This window comes from Lolium perenne, chromosome 7, assembly GCF_019359855.2.
Source record: "Lolium perenne isolate Kyuss_39 chromosome 7, Kyuss_2.0, whole genome shotgun sequence".
In the NCBI taxonomy this organism is placed as follows: Eukaryota; Viridiplantae; Streptophyta; class Magnoliopsida; order Poales; family Poaceae; genus Lolium; species Lolium perenne.
In genome coordinates this window covers 172,543,579-172,555,154 of record NC_067250.2, presented here as the reverse complement: position 1 = coordinate 172,555,154, position 11,576 = coordinate 172,543,579, and the positions used below count along the sequence as shown (strand labels likewise).

Sequence of the window (11,576 nt, the reverse complement as noted above, 5' to 3'; positions counted from 1 at the left end):
TTTTTTTCAAAAATCTAAAGTTTTTTCAACATTTGGTTTTTTTCAATTTGGTAACTTTTTGAATATGAACAAATTTTCAAATTTGAACATTTTTGAAACTTGAATTTTTTTAATCCAAACATTTTTTGAATTTGAGCAATTTTTGAAGGTGACCATTTTTTGAATTTGAATTTTTTTCATAAACTTGTACATTTTTTTATTTTTTCTTCAAATTCTAACATTTTTCAAAATTTAGCATTTTCGAATCTAGAAATAAAAATGAAAATAAAAATAAATAGAAAAAAGGAAACTTAAAATGAAAAATGAAAATGGGCCAAACCGATGATCCTACCAGAGTGTATGGGGCTTCGTAGCGGCCGACGTGGTCGGTGCATAAAAAACGCACTTTGTAGCCGTGAGATTCGGCAAGCTTGAGCTTGAGCACCCGGCCAGGCCCGGCCCGGCCCGGCACTCACGGTAGCCTGACAAAACCCGGAGGCTTCGTTCAGCCGAAGCAAAACACCCACCCCGCCGCGCCTACCTCTTCACTCCCAAGCTGTCTCCTCATTTCCCCGATCTCGGTCTCCAGCCACCCGCCGCCGCCATGGACGGCGTTGTCAGCCAGGTAATTGCCCCATCTCGGTCCTATCGTGCTCGGCTCGCTTCCCCAGCTCCTCTCTCTGATTTGGCGTGCCCGGACGGCCGCAGATCTTGGAGCAACATGTCCTGTCGGCGGCCAAGGCGGTCGAGGACAAGCTAGACGAGCAGATCGCCGCGCTCGAACGCCTCGACCCGGACGACATCGAGGCGCTGCGCGAGCGCCGGATGCTGCAGATGCGCCGCGCCGCCGAGCGCCGCGCCAAGTGGCGCGCCCTGGGCCACGGCGAGTACACCGAGGTCCCCGAGAAGGAGTTCTTCTCCGCCGCCAAGGCCAGCGAGCGCCTCGTGTGCCATTTCTACCGCGACAACTGGCCCTGCAAGGTGCGCGCGCTTCCTTGGCATCCATCTTTTCTCTTCGTTTCGTCTCGTTCAAAAAAAAAAAAAGTTAAGATCGGATTGGATCTTGGACCGAGTCGCACACGGAATCCAGTAATTGCGTCGAGGGCTTGTATGGGTGGTGTGTTTAGATGTGGATCTCGTAGAAAACTATCATCGGTTTGCAATGCTGCTCGAATCTTCCGATTAGGGCGTGCTCTACTTTTCGTAGATCGAGATATCTTGAGTTGGGATTAATGCTTTGGTCTCAACTATCGAGTGACCGTTGCTCCATTTCTACTGCACAAGCCATGCTATTCAACATCCTATTCATCAATTTATTGACGGATACCCGCACTGAGCACCTTTCACTCATTCCAACTTAAATTACTTGCCTTTTATGAATGAAATGAAACTTAGAGGATTTTTGGCCTGTCCACTCACGTTGCACAGTGTCTCATTATTAGTTCTTGAGGTTAATACTCCGTGTGTGTGAAAATGCATGCAGGATGCCCTAGAGGTGAAGATCATAATTGTTGGATAAAACTTATCTATTAGGTGGATCTAAGAGTACCATATACATAGTACTCCCTCTGTTTACATTTAGATGTCGTTTCACGATTTCACACAACAAGATGGTACCAAAAAAAAAACTTGTCTCATAATAGTACATTGGGGATTCATGCAGGCACCATTTGCAATTTAATCATGTACATACTCATTAAGTTTAATGTGGGCATACTAGTAACTATCACTAAAAATGCCTTGGAATTGTACTATATCGTGTATTCTTGAACGAGAGAAAGAAGTCCAAAACGTCACCTATTTCCAAATGGAGAGAGTGATTTATGGTTGGCCCACACATTGAAGTGATCAGAGGTTATGCCTGAGGGCCTAAGCTCTACTACGTTCAAATCGTGCTATGCATAAATAATTGAGCCCTTGGTGTTGAGAGAGGACTGATAACCAATGCAAATTACCATTGGAACCCTAAAATTTTGGCACTGACACTCCTGCCCCTCTTAAGTCTTGAAGAGTTAAAGTACACAGCACAACTTCCCTTAATTTTTTTCATTCCATGGCCTTCCTGTGGTTGGTCAAAGGAAATCCATTGGCCTTGTTGGTGTAGCTTGGCTGTACCCACCGCAGTATTTTAATTTTGAAAGGCAGTTGTGATGGTGTCCAAGACGCTGCTCCACTCCAGACCAACATCTCTAACTGCTTGTCGCTCATCCTTGTAGCCAACCACCAGCGCAACACTGTTTTAGCATGAGGGTTCATATGTGATTGTATGCATATGGCTTGATATTATACATGCATGCAGGCTTTATGCATGTGAAGATGTTGAGGGGTTTCGTTGTTCCTGTGGTGTTAGGTTAGATTAATTTGCAAGTGAGTGCTTAAAATTATGGTGGTCTATTTCTTACTTATGTCACTTAGATACCAATTGCTATTATACTATTATGATTGGAGCACCATTATAAATCAAGATAGCTTGATGTAGCTTAGGCACCACCACTCTGATATGCCATTTGGCTGCTTATATCTACTTATATGCTGGTTACATTTTTCAAACATCACCAACACATTCCTCTAGTTCATCTATATTAGATTTGTGCATGTATAGGTGAACTTCAGTACCTAGAGCCTTCCACTTTTTGCTTTAATGAATAACATTACCTTTATTTCCTGTGCTTGTTGGGTGGTACATGTAAGCTGCAAGCACTTGTTTTCTAGCTAGTAGGCACTGATTGCACTGAATGATGCAAGGGAAGGGATTCCATCAGCTTCTGCCAGAAACTTGTGGATGTCCACAGACCGTTAATCTCAGCATTTTCTTGTATATTGCCCCTTCATATTCTGATTGGCAATGAAGGAACCAGATATAAAAGCATTAGTTGAAGCAATGTTTCTTTGGTCTTTGATGTTCAGCTTCTAGAATGCACCACAACAGTTATTAATTATTACCTCCATTCCAAAATAAGTGTCTCACTTTTGTCTAGATACGGACTTATCTAGATGTATTTTAGTTATAGATACATCCATATTTTGAAAAAAGTGAGATACTTAAGGATGGAGGGAGTAGCTATGAACTTCGGACCCATTGTTTAGGTAGTTGCTTGTGCTTGATACCTGGATCGCAACAGAGTATTGCATGGTATTGTCGATCAAATCATGCATGCTGTTTTTCTACGTGACTACTATCTAGGACAACACCTGTTTTGCGATGTCCATGTGTTGTGAGGTGCTTCATCTTGCAAGTTATTTCAGTAACATCAAATGTTAATTTTCCCACGTGTATGAATACACACCATAATCAATGGAAGTACCGCATATTTTGCATTTTGAAAAGCTCCATGCTGATATCTACACTATGATTATCGCTGATGACACCAATGGTAATACTTACAGTACACAAGAATCATGCACACTTAGAGTAGATGCTGTAAGCCTGTAATTTCATACATCTATCTGTTCTAGGAAGACCTGAAAATATTACAATTGTCAGTTAATTTTTGAAAAGTTAGGAATCTACATCACTGTTATGTCTGTCTAGTGTATATGTTTCGTTCATATTGAGCTTAGAATACGAAACATTAACAGATTGCTATGACTCGTTCCGATCAAGTTGTTTCTCTTGGCGGGCTAGCGTAGTTGTAAGTCAAGAAATGTCTAGTGTCATATTGTTTTACGAGCCCTTCTTTACGGCCAAGATAAATAGAAATAAGGTATATCTTCGAATATTAGTTGGAAGTCATATTATTTTGTTAAATTTCACACTTAGATATATCTATCTCTATTATTGAAGATATCGAGTTAATTTATTTAAGATACTATTTTAATGGGAATAAAAATGTATTTTTACTTTAAATTAAAAGTTATCTTCACCCTGTCCTGATTCCTGAGCTCCTCTTCAAATTCTATGTTAGATATTTAATTGACTAAAATAGGCAAGACATAACTTTATCCTGAGCTCTCTTCATTTTTTTATCTTTTGTATTTGTTAACTTAAATAGATAAACACAGTTGTATGCACACAATGCCGTGGCTGAGCTAACCATTCACAAATTGTACGCGACATATGGTCAGAGCACACGACACATCTCACTTGGAATTTATAAGCACAAAATAAGTATATAAGTAAGTATTTCATAAGTTTCTCATCTTTTGAGCTAAGGTTTATTTTGGCTTCAAATTTTTGTCCAGTCATCAGTTTATTATGATGGATATGCAAGTTAATTATAGTTACTGTTTTTCTCAATGAGTATGAATTAAAAAGACACTAATCACACATGGGTAAGCACTATCACAATCCTGCTGCCCTCACCAAGTCCCCACGCAAGGCACACACACATCTCTTTTTGGTCTCTCTCTCATAGTGACTCCCATGAATCCTGTGTCTATCGGTGGAGTTCCTCTCTTTGCACTTTGGCCTTAATCCTAGTGTGTCCGCCTGCATCCAAAATTTGGCGATCGGTGCTGCTGATCCAACAGTTTATCTTGGCTTCTAATTTTGTGCCCAGTCATCGTTTTATCATCATTGTATATGCAAGTTAATTATAATTACTGTTTTTTCTTAATGTATATAGTAATTAAAAAGACACCAATCACACACGCGTCACAATATCACAGTTTAGCACGTGCCAGCACAACACGGTGCTGGTCCTCACCAAGTCACCACGCACAGGGCATAAGAACTTCCCTTTCTCGGTCTCTCTAGTGACTCCCGTCTCTACCGGTGGAGCTCCCCTCTTTCCCCTTTGGCCTCATGCCTAGCGTGTCCGCCAGCATCCAAAATTCGGTGACCATCACCGCTGATGGACATGGGCGACCTATCTTTGTATTTGTGAAAATGCATGTGGGATGTCCTAGAGGTAAAGATCATAATTGTTGGATAAAACTTATCTATTCAGTGGATCTACATGTACCATATACTCCCTCCGTCCTCAAATAAGTGGACATCTAGCTCTAAACTTTGTCCACAAAAGAGTGTACTCCTATCTTCCCAATGCACTTTAATTGCTTCTCTCTTATCGCACGGAAATCAAACCCAATAATATTGAGCACATGTTCTCCTTTTTTTTTACGTGCACCTAGCTCATTGGAGGTGAAATAATTAAAGAGGAGAGATGCATCTTCCCAATGCATTTTTTTACTTCACTTCATAATTTGTCTTGAAAAACCCGCATGTACACTTATTTGATAGTACTCCCTCTGTTCACATTGAGATGCCATTTCAGGATTTGACACAAGAAGATACCAAAATACAATACTAATCCTCATAATAGTACATTGGGAATTCATGCAAGCACCATCTGCAATTTAATCATGTACTCCCTCTATGCCAAAATATAGTGCCTATAAGATTTTTTCGAAGTCAAACCCTGTAAACTTTGACCAAATTTATACCAAAAATGGCAACATTTAGATTCTCAAATCAATACCGTCAGATTCATCATATAGTTTATTTTAATATAGTATACATTAGGTATTGTAGACATAGATAATCTCAATAAACTTGGTCAAAGTTAGTGAATTTCGACTTTCGCGGAAACCAATGCACACTATATTATGGCAAGGAGGGAGTACATACTCATCAAGTTTAATGTGGGCATAATAGGAACCATCACTATAAAATGCCTAGAAAGGGCGGGAACAGAAGTCGCCAGATCTGTTTAGATAGCGACAGGGATGGCCAACAGGCCAAGCTGCTTCCTGTCCTCGGCATCGGAGGGTTTTCTGCAACGACAGAGAATGACCCTCCGTCTTCTTGTACTACTTATCCCTCCTGTACTGTGGCGGCCGCAGGGTCCCTTTCTGCCCGGGCACTGACGGTGTGCCCACAGGCACTTGTCCCTGTTTTCCGCGGCGGCAGGTGCATGGTGACGTGCTGCTGTCCATGCTGCCATCCTCGTCGAGGGCAATGAGACGGTGCAAGGCCCGCTTGTCGACGTGATGCCCCTATCCTTTGGCCACCGCCGGCATGTCATTGCAGTGCTTATGTTGTGGACCACCAGCACCACGAGCAAGGAGGAGCAGGTCTTCTGCACCTGCTCCTAGTGTTAAGACTACCAGACCATCAGCTACAAGTTACCGGAGGGTGAGTTGGCCCATACCCTGTCCTGAAGCACCATCGCACCCTTCTCGATTTGGCATTGGTAGGGTGGCGGCGCTGCTACCTGCAACCTTGCCAACATTGTCAGTTCCATGACCACCAACCGGCACCCCGCCACTGCTCAGCAACGTTGGATTTATCGTTGCTAGACACTTTCTTCTTTGCTTTTAGTGGCCAGTTGCAATACCTAGCGGACAACATAGTGCATGAGTACAGGCTGTTGTCTCTACTCTATAGTAAATTGTAATGTCCGTACTTTTTAAATATATTCTGATGAAACATGAGTGTGTGAAACTCAAGCACTAGTATATATAGCACTGCATATTCAGTGCTTTCCCATTTATGAGTTCAGAGCATTTTTTTTTCATTCTTTTTTTTTTCTTGAGCACACAGCTATGTGCTTTGGCATTGTGAATTAGGAAAACGCTGAGAAGGCACAATAACTTCTAAGCTATTGTTCCTCTGCTGTATTTGTTTTCTTTTTCGATGCAGTTACTATGTATCTGTCATGTGGGTTGTTTGCACGGATGGTGACATTTTGTGAAATCTTGCGTTGTCCAAAAACATTTCTTACACCCTCCTCTCTTGGGATGCAGGTTATGGACAAGCACATGTCAATTCTTGCGAAACAGCATGTAGAAACACGGTTTATCAAAGTTCATGCTGAAAAGTCTCCCTTTTTGACCGAAAAACTAAGGATTGTTGTGCTCCCAACTCTTGCTCTAGTGAAGAATGCCAAGGTTGAGGATTATGTGGTAAGACTGCTCTTCTCACAGTTAATTCTTCAGTAGTGTGAAAAATGCCATTAAGTGTAACTGTTATTTGTGATACTGCCAGGTTGGATTTGATCAACTCGGTGGTAAAGATGACTTTAGCACAGATGATCTGGAGGAACGCATTGCAAAAGCTCAAGTGATCTTCCTTGATGGAGAAGGATCTGGAAATCCTTCCAAGCAAACTGCCACCAGCAAACGAAGCGTTCGACAATCAGATACTGGCAACTCATCAGACTCTGAGTAGTTTTGTTGTACTGAAGGCGTGATTATGCTATCCGATCTAGTAATAGGAGAAGTTTGTGTAGTGATGACAAATTTGAAAGAATTTATGTACATGTTGAAATCTGAAGATAAAACATGGTATCAGCAACAACATACATACACCATATGGTATCTAGTTTGTTTATTTGAGTGATGATATTTCTTTCCATCTCGGACACTACCGTGGCAGGGTTTTCAAATATGAAGAGACATCCAACCATGTGGTGCTATTGCAGACTGTTTCGGTGCCTTATATACCCTGCAGCCTGTACAATAAATAAGGGCATCTCCAGCAGGCGACGCAAATGGATGTTGAGCGACCTTTGTGTCCGCTGTGACCGAAAATGCGTCTGGGCCCTCATCCAGCGGGGCGACGCAAAGTGACTGGACCGTCCGCGGCGACGCAAACCTGGCCAAATATGCGTCTCAGATGCGTCTCTACGGACGCGGAAAGTGTCCGCTCGCGTCTAGCAAACGTTTCATCGGGCCCGCCTGACAACGACCTTGCGTTGATGCGTCTTCTCAGGCGCGCCAGCGACTGGCGCCGCTGCGTCGCTTCGGCAGTCTGCGCCACGTTAATGGCGATGCCTCAGCTGCCGAGCGGTCGTTGCCCACCTCCGCCAACGAAGTTAATGGCGACGGCACGTGTCCCGCGGCCATCTCCTACCTCCGGCCTATATAAAGAGGACGCGCGTTCTTCTTCCTCATCCACTCCTCCAAGCAAACCCTAGCCGCCACAAACTCCACCGTAGCGCCGCCTAGCTCTTCCTGCGACGCAGCCAGACCCGCGAGGAAGTCCATGGCGGGACCCGGTGGCCAGCGAGGCGGTCGAGGCCGCGGGCCTGGGCGCCCCCGCGGCCGTGGTCGGGGCAGGGGCCGCCGTGGTGGAGCAGCTACGACACCACGGTCACCGTCGCCTGCGCCCTCCTCGTTTTCGCAGGAGGACCACTGCTTCCAGTTCCTCCTCCGCATCGATGATGATCCACTCGGCATCAAGCGGCTCCAGGACAAGTTCGCCGAGTTCGTCGATGCCGTCGAGGGAGCGCAGTTGCAGCTACGGGAGGCCAGCTGCAACTTCTGCCGGTGGAATGTTGAGGTCTTGTTCGATGGGCAAGGCAAGATGTACCTGCACATGGGGTGGGACAAGTTCGCCCGCGACCTCGAGCACGAGCCCGGCTGCCAGCTCACCTTCCTCTATGAGGGTGATGGCGAGATGATCGTCAAGATGTTCGATGACACAGAGTGCCGCATACACTACCACACCGGTGAATCCGGCTCGGATACCGATAGTTAGAACTTAGAGTGTTCTTTCTTTGCAGCGAATATGGCTACGGGCCAGTTGAAGCCACTAGTGAAGGTTTCTGGATGTTCTTCCTCGGAAGAACCAACAGGGACACCGTCACCAGCTGGATTTTCCAGTTTGGGTGACTGGGTGTGCCCTCGAGTGTTTTTTCTTGGCAGCGAACATACGAAAATCAACACAACTGGTTTTCTTTTTCTAAAATATTTTATTTGTGTCAACTATGGTTCAAACTATGTATTAGTTTGTGTAAACCATGTTCCAAAGTATGTATTAGCTTGTGTAAAATCATGTTCCAATATATAATATTTAGAACTATGTTTAAATGGAGAAAAGAAAAAAAAAGTAATAAAATGCGTCGCCCCGCTGGAGCCACGCCAGACGCAAACGGATGCGCGGATAAAAACGGTCATTTAGCGTCAACGGCGCGACGTAAACGGACGCCCGCTTGAGGGCTATAAAATGCGTCGACAAGGCTGCGCCAGCTAAATTGCCCATCAATAGATTCGGTGTCCTTGGTGGCACCTTTTCAGCTGCTCACTCATTTTCCCATGTGCTGCTCATCATCATCATGGTGACTTGAATAACTGTGGGGGAAAGGAGAACGGTGTAAAGCTGTTGGCGAGTCTGTGTGCAAATTGTGCTGCTGGTAGTACTACGTACTCTGCTTGCAGCTTCAATGCAGAGAAAATTCGGGCTAGATTGAATTGCAACTTCATGCCGGTCGGTTGGTCAGGCCACATGAATGCACTGGGAGGCATTTGCAGTAGGCGAATGATGTTGTTCGATGTTCATTTAGATCGAATAGTGTGTACTACTGCCAGTGGTTGAAGATTGATCTCTTGATATACACAGGACCATTCTAGGAATATAGTTTGCTCCTTGTTTTGTTTGATTTGCTTGGGAGTGGTGTTTTGACTAATGAGAGGCTTCCGGGTGCATAACTAATATATGCTTCCTCTAAAAAAAAAGCATATTTCAATAAAAAGTTTACATGTACATCTCCACAATATATGTGCGGTCGTTAAGTTTCTCGAAAAATCGATATTTCTCAACAAAAAAAAAATCTTGTGAAAAGTCTTATTTTTAGCACATAATTTGTTTTCCTTTTCTACACAAACTGCATGATAAGTTGATTTTTCATGAAACAACTTTGTGGACTCGTAGCACTTGAATACATAAGTGTGATTTTTTTTTTTGATATTTTAGAATATATCTAAGATGTATTTTAAAATAAGGAGACCATACGATCCCATGAATCAAAACACCACTCTTATGCATGAACCGTCTTTTGACTCTTTCATAGCATTATTATTATTTGGCTCTTATGACTGTCAGATTAGCATGGAAATGACGCCATTCACACTCGTTCTCGAGTATAAAATTGACTCAATCTAGAGGGAGACACGTACAACGTTTTGATTTGCGAGAGGTCAAATGTTCAATGATGCAAGCAGACATGACAGCACTTTTTTGCCATAGCAATCAACTCGGACGGCCAATTAACCAATTCCCAAATTGTTCGTAAGTGCTTTGTTTAGGACACATAACAGCTGATGTAACCATAAGAAGACATGGATCGGCCGGGCAGCTGACTAAGACCCATGATAATTGAGATGATATATAGTCATATATACATGGCTCTATCGTCACAATGAGTAGACGACAAAATGGAATTGGAGCAGGGGATGAAAAGTTGTTGGAAAGCATCACCCGTAAAGAATCGTCATCCTATCTATATACGCCTGAAAGGAAGCAAGATATGGATTTTGGATCACCGACGCGACACTCATCTCCACAGGAAATGATTTCCGATTTGAGGTTGCAACCACACGATTATTGGGTGCCGCTGGTTTGCTTGCTTGCTGGAGGTTTAACCACTACGAGTTGTGTTTGTTCGTCAGACCTGGCATATATAAAAAAAAGGGGTCTTAAATCTGAATTTCATCATGAAACTCCATGCCAATTTACTTCACCCAACATACAAGAAATCATCTGATCAAATCTAATCACGTAATAAGTAAACCAAGAGATAAATTAAAAGCCCCTTAACCTTAAGGTCCTGTTTGGATTGAGGGTAAAGATAGTGGGTCAATGGCTATTTAGTTCAACATTGAGCTAAATACCGGTATCCCCATAAGTTTTACCTCCATTCCAAACAAGCCCTAATATGTTTAAAAAAAGGCCCTGAAATGCGAGCAACTGGATTCGCATCTCCAAGAGCAAGTGCAAAAGCAGAGTCACTTGGAATCCCATTCTGGAAAGGTTGATTTTTTTTTTTTGCTTAGAAAGTCACCTTTCCCCCTTCTCTTTTTGATAGCATAGCACATATATATGCTGAAATGCTTATATTCTCTTTTACACGTGCTAAGCCCAAAGGATGACAGTTGATCACAAAGGTCCAACATTATTATTGTACTACCAGATATCTAGTCTAGAACAAAGGGATCGAAAGCTTTCTTATACAAATGTGACAGACACCAGCAGCTGAAAACACTTGGAATCCCATTCTCCCTCCACCAAAGAGTTGGGGGTCGGCATGCACTCGAAGAGGCCCCCAAAGTTGCATCACCATTGCACACACGCCAGATTCGGTAGCCAAACTGGCTGGCTCACCATTGCCTTCCATCTTGATGCCTGTCGGCCAGGAAAACTTTTTTGCAGTTTGCATTACATTTGACCCTGCTGCCTTTTCAGGCTCCCCATAATTGTGTGTTAGAAGGTGTTGAAGAATCCCTCGTGGGCCTCGTGAGTTGGTTACCTGTCTTTAGCCATCAAGAAAGGCAGGCAGAGAGGGGTGACAGAGTGCCATCAAGCCAAGCCTACTAGGCGTCCTCCTCCTCATCTTTCTCATCAGGATCAGGCCATCAGGGCCAGGGAAGCACCTTTCTGCCTTTATATCACTCGCTCCATCTAAGATTGTGCCCATGCTGGAAGTGGGATGTAGTTGACAGATGGAGAATTGTCAAGCTGAAATGATGCAGTGCTGACATGCCTGCATGCATGCGGTGCAGATTGCTCATCATTTGGTGATGAAAAAAACACTTACATAATTTAAACTATGTTTGGTGTTGTAAAGATAATTCATGCTATATTGTACAAATCAAAAGATGGAGTTATATGCTTACTTGGCAAGTATTCTTCAAATAGGTTTGATATTCAAGTTGGC

General features: G+C 43.3%; 1 protein-coding gene across 1 annotated transcript; it reads left to right on the top strand.

Annotated features, from left to right (window-relative positions):
- Positions 1-447: 447 nt before the first annotated feature.
- LOC127301073 (thioredoxin domain-containing protein 9 homolog) lies at positions 448-7,276 on the top strand. The gene is made up of 4 exons (XM_051331288.2): positions 448-604; positions 688-960; positions 6,667-6,825; positions 6,908-7,276. The coding sequence occupies exons 1-4, from the start codon at positions 584-586 to the stop codon at positions 7,088-7,090; spliced, it is 636 nt and encodes a 211-aa protein (XP_051187248.1). The 5' UTR covers positions 448-583; the 3' UTR covers positions 7,091-7,276.
- The last annotated feature ends 4,300 nt before the right edge of the window (positions 7,277-11,576 follow it).

Coding starts and splice junctions, on each gene's coding strand:
- LOC127301073 (XM_051331288.2), top strand. CDS start 584: ATGGACGGCGTTGTCAGCCAG. Junction 605..687: donor TGGACGGCGTTGTCAGCCAG/GTAATTGCCCCA, acceptor GGACGGCCGCAG/ATCTTGGAGCAACATGTCCT. Junction 961..6,666: donor GCGACAACTGGCCCTGCAAG/GTGCGCGCGCTT, acceptor CTTGGGATGCAG/GTTATGGACAAGCACATGTC.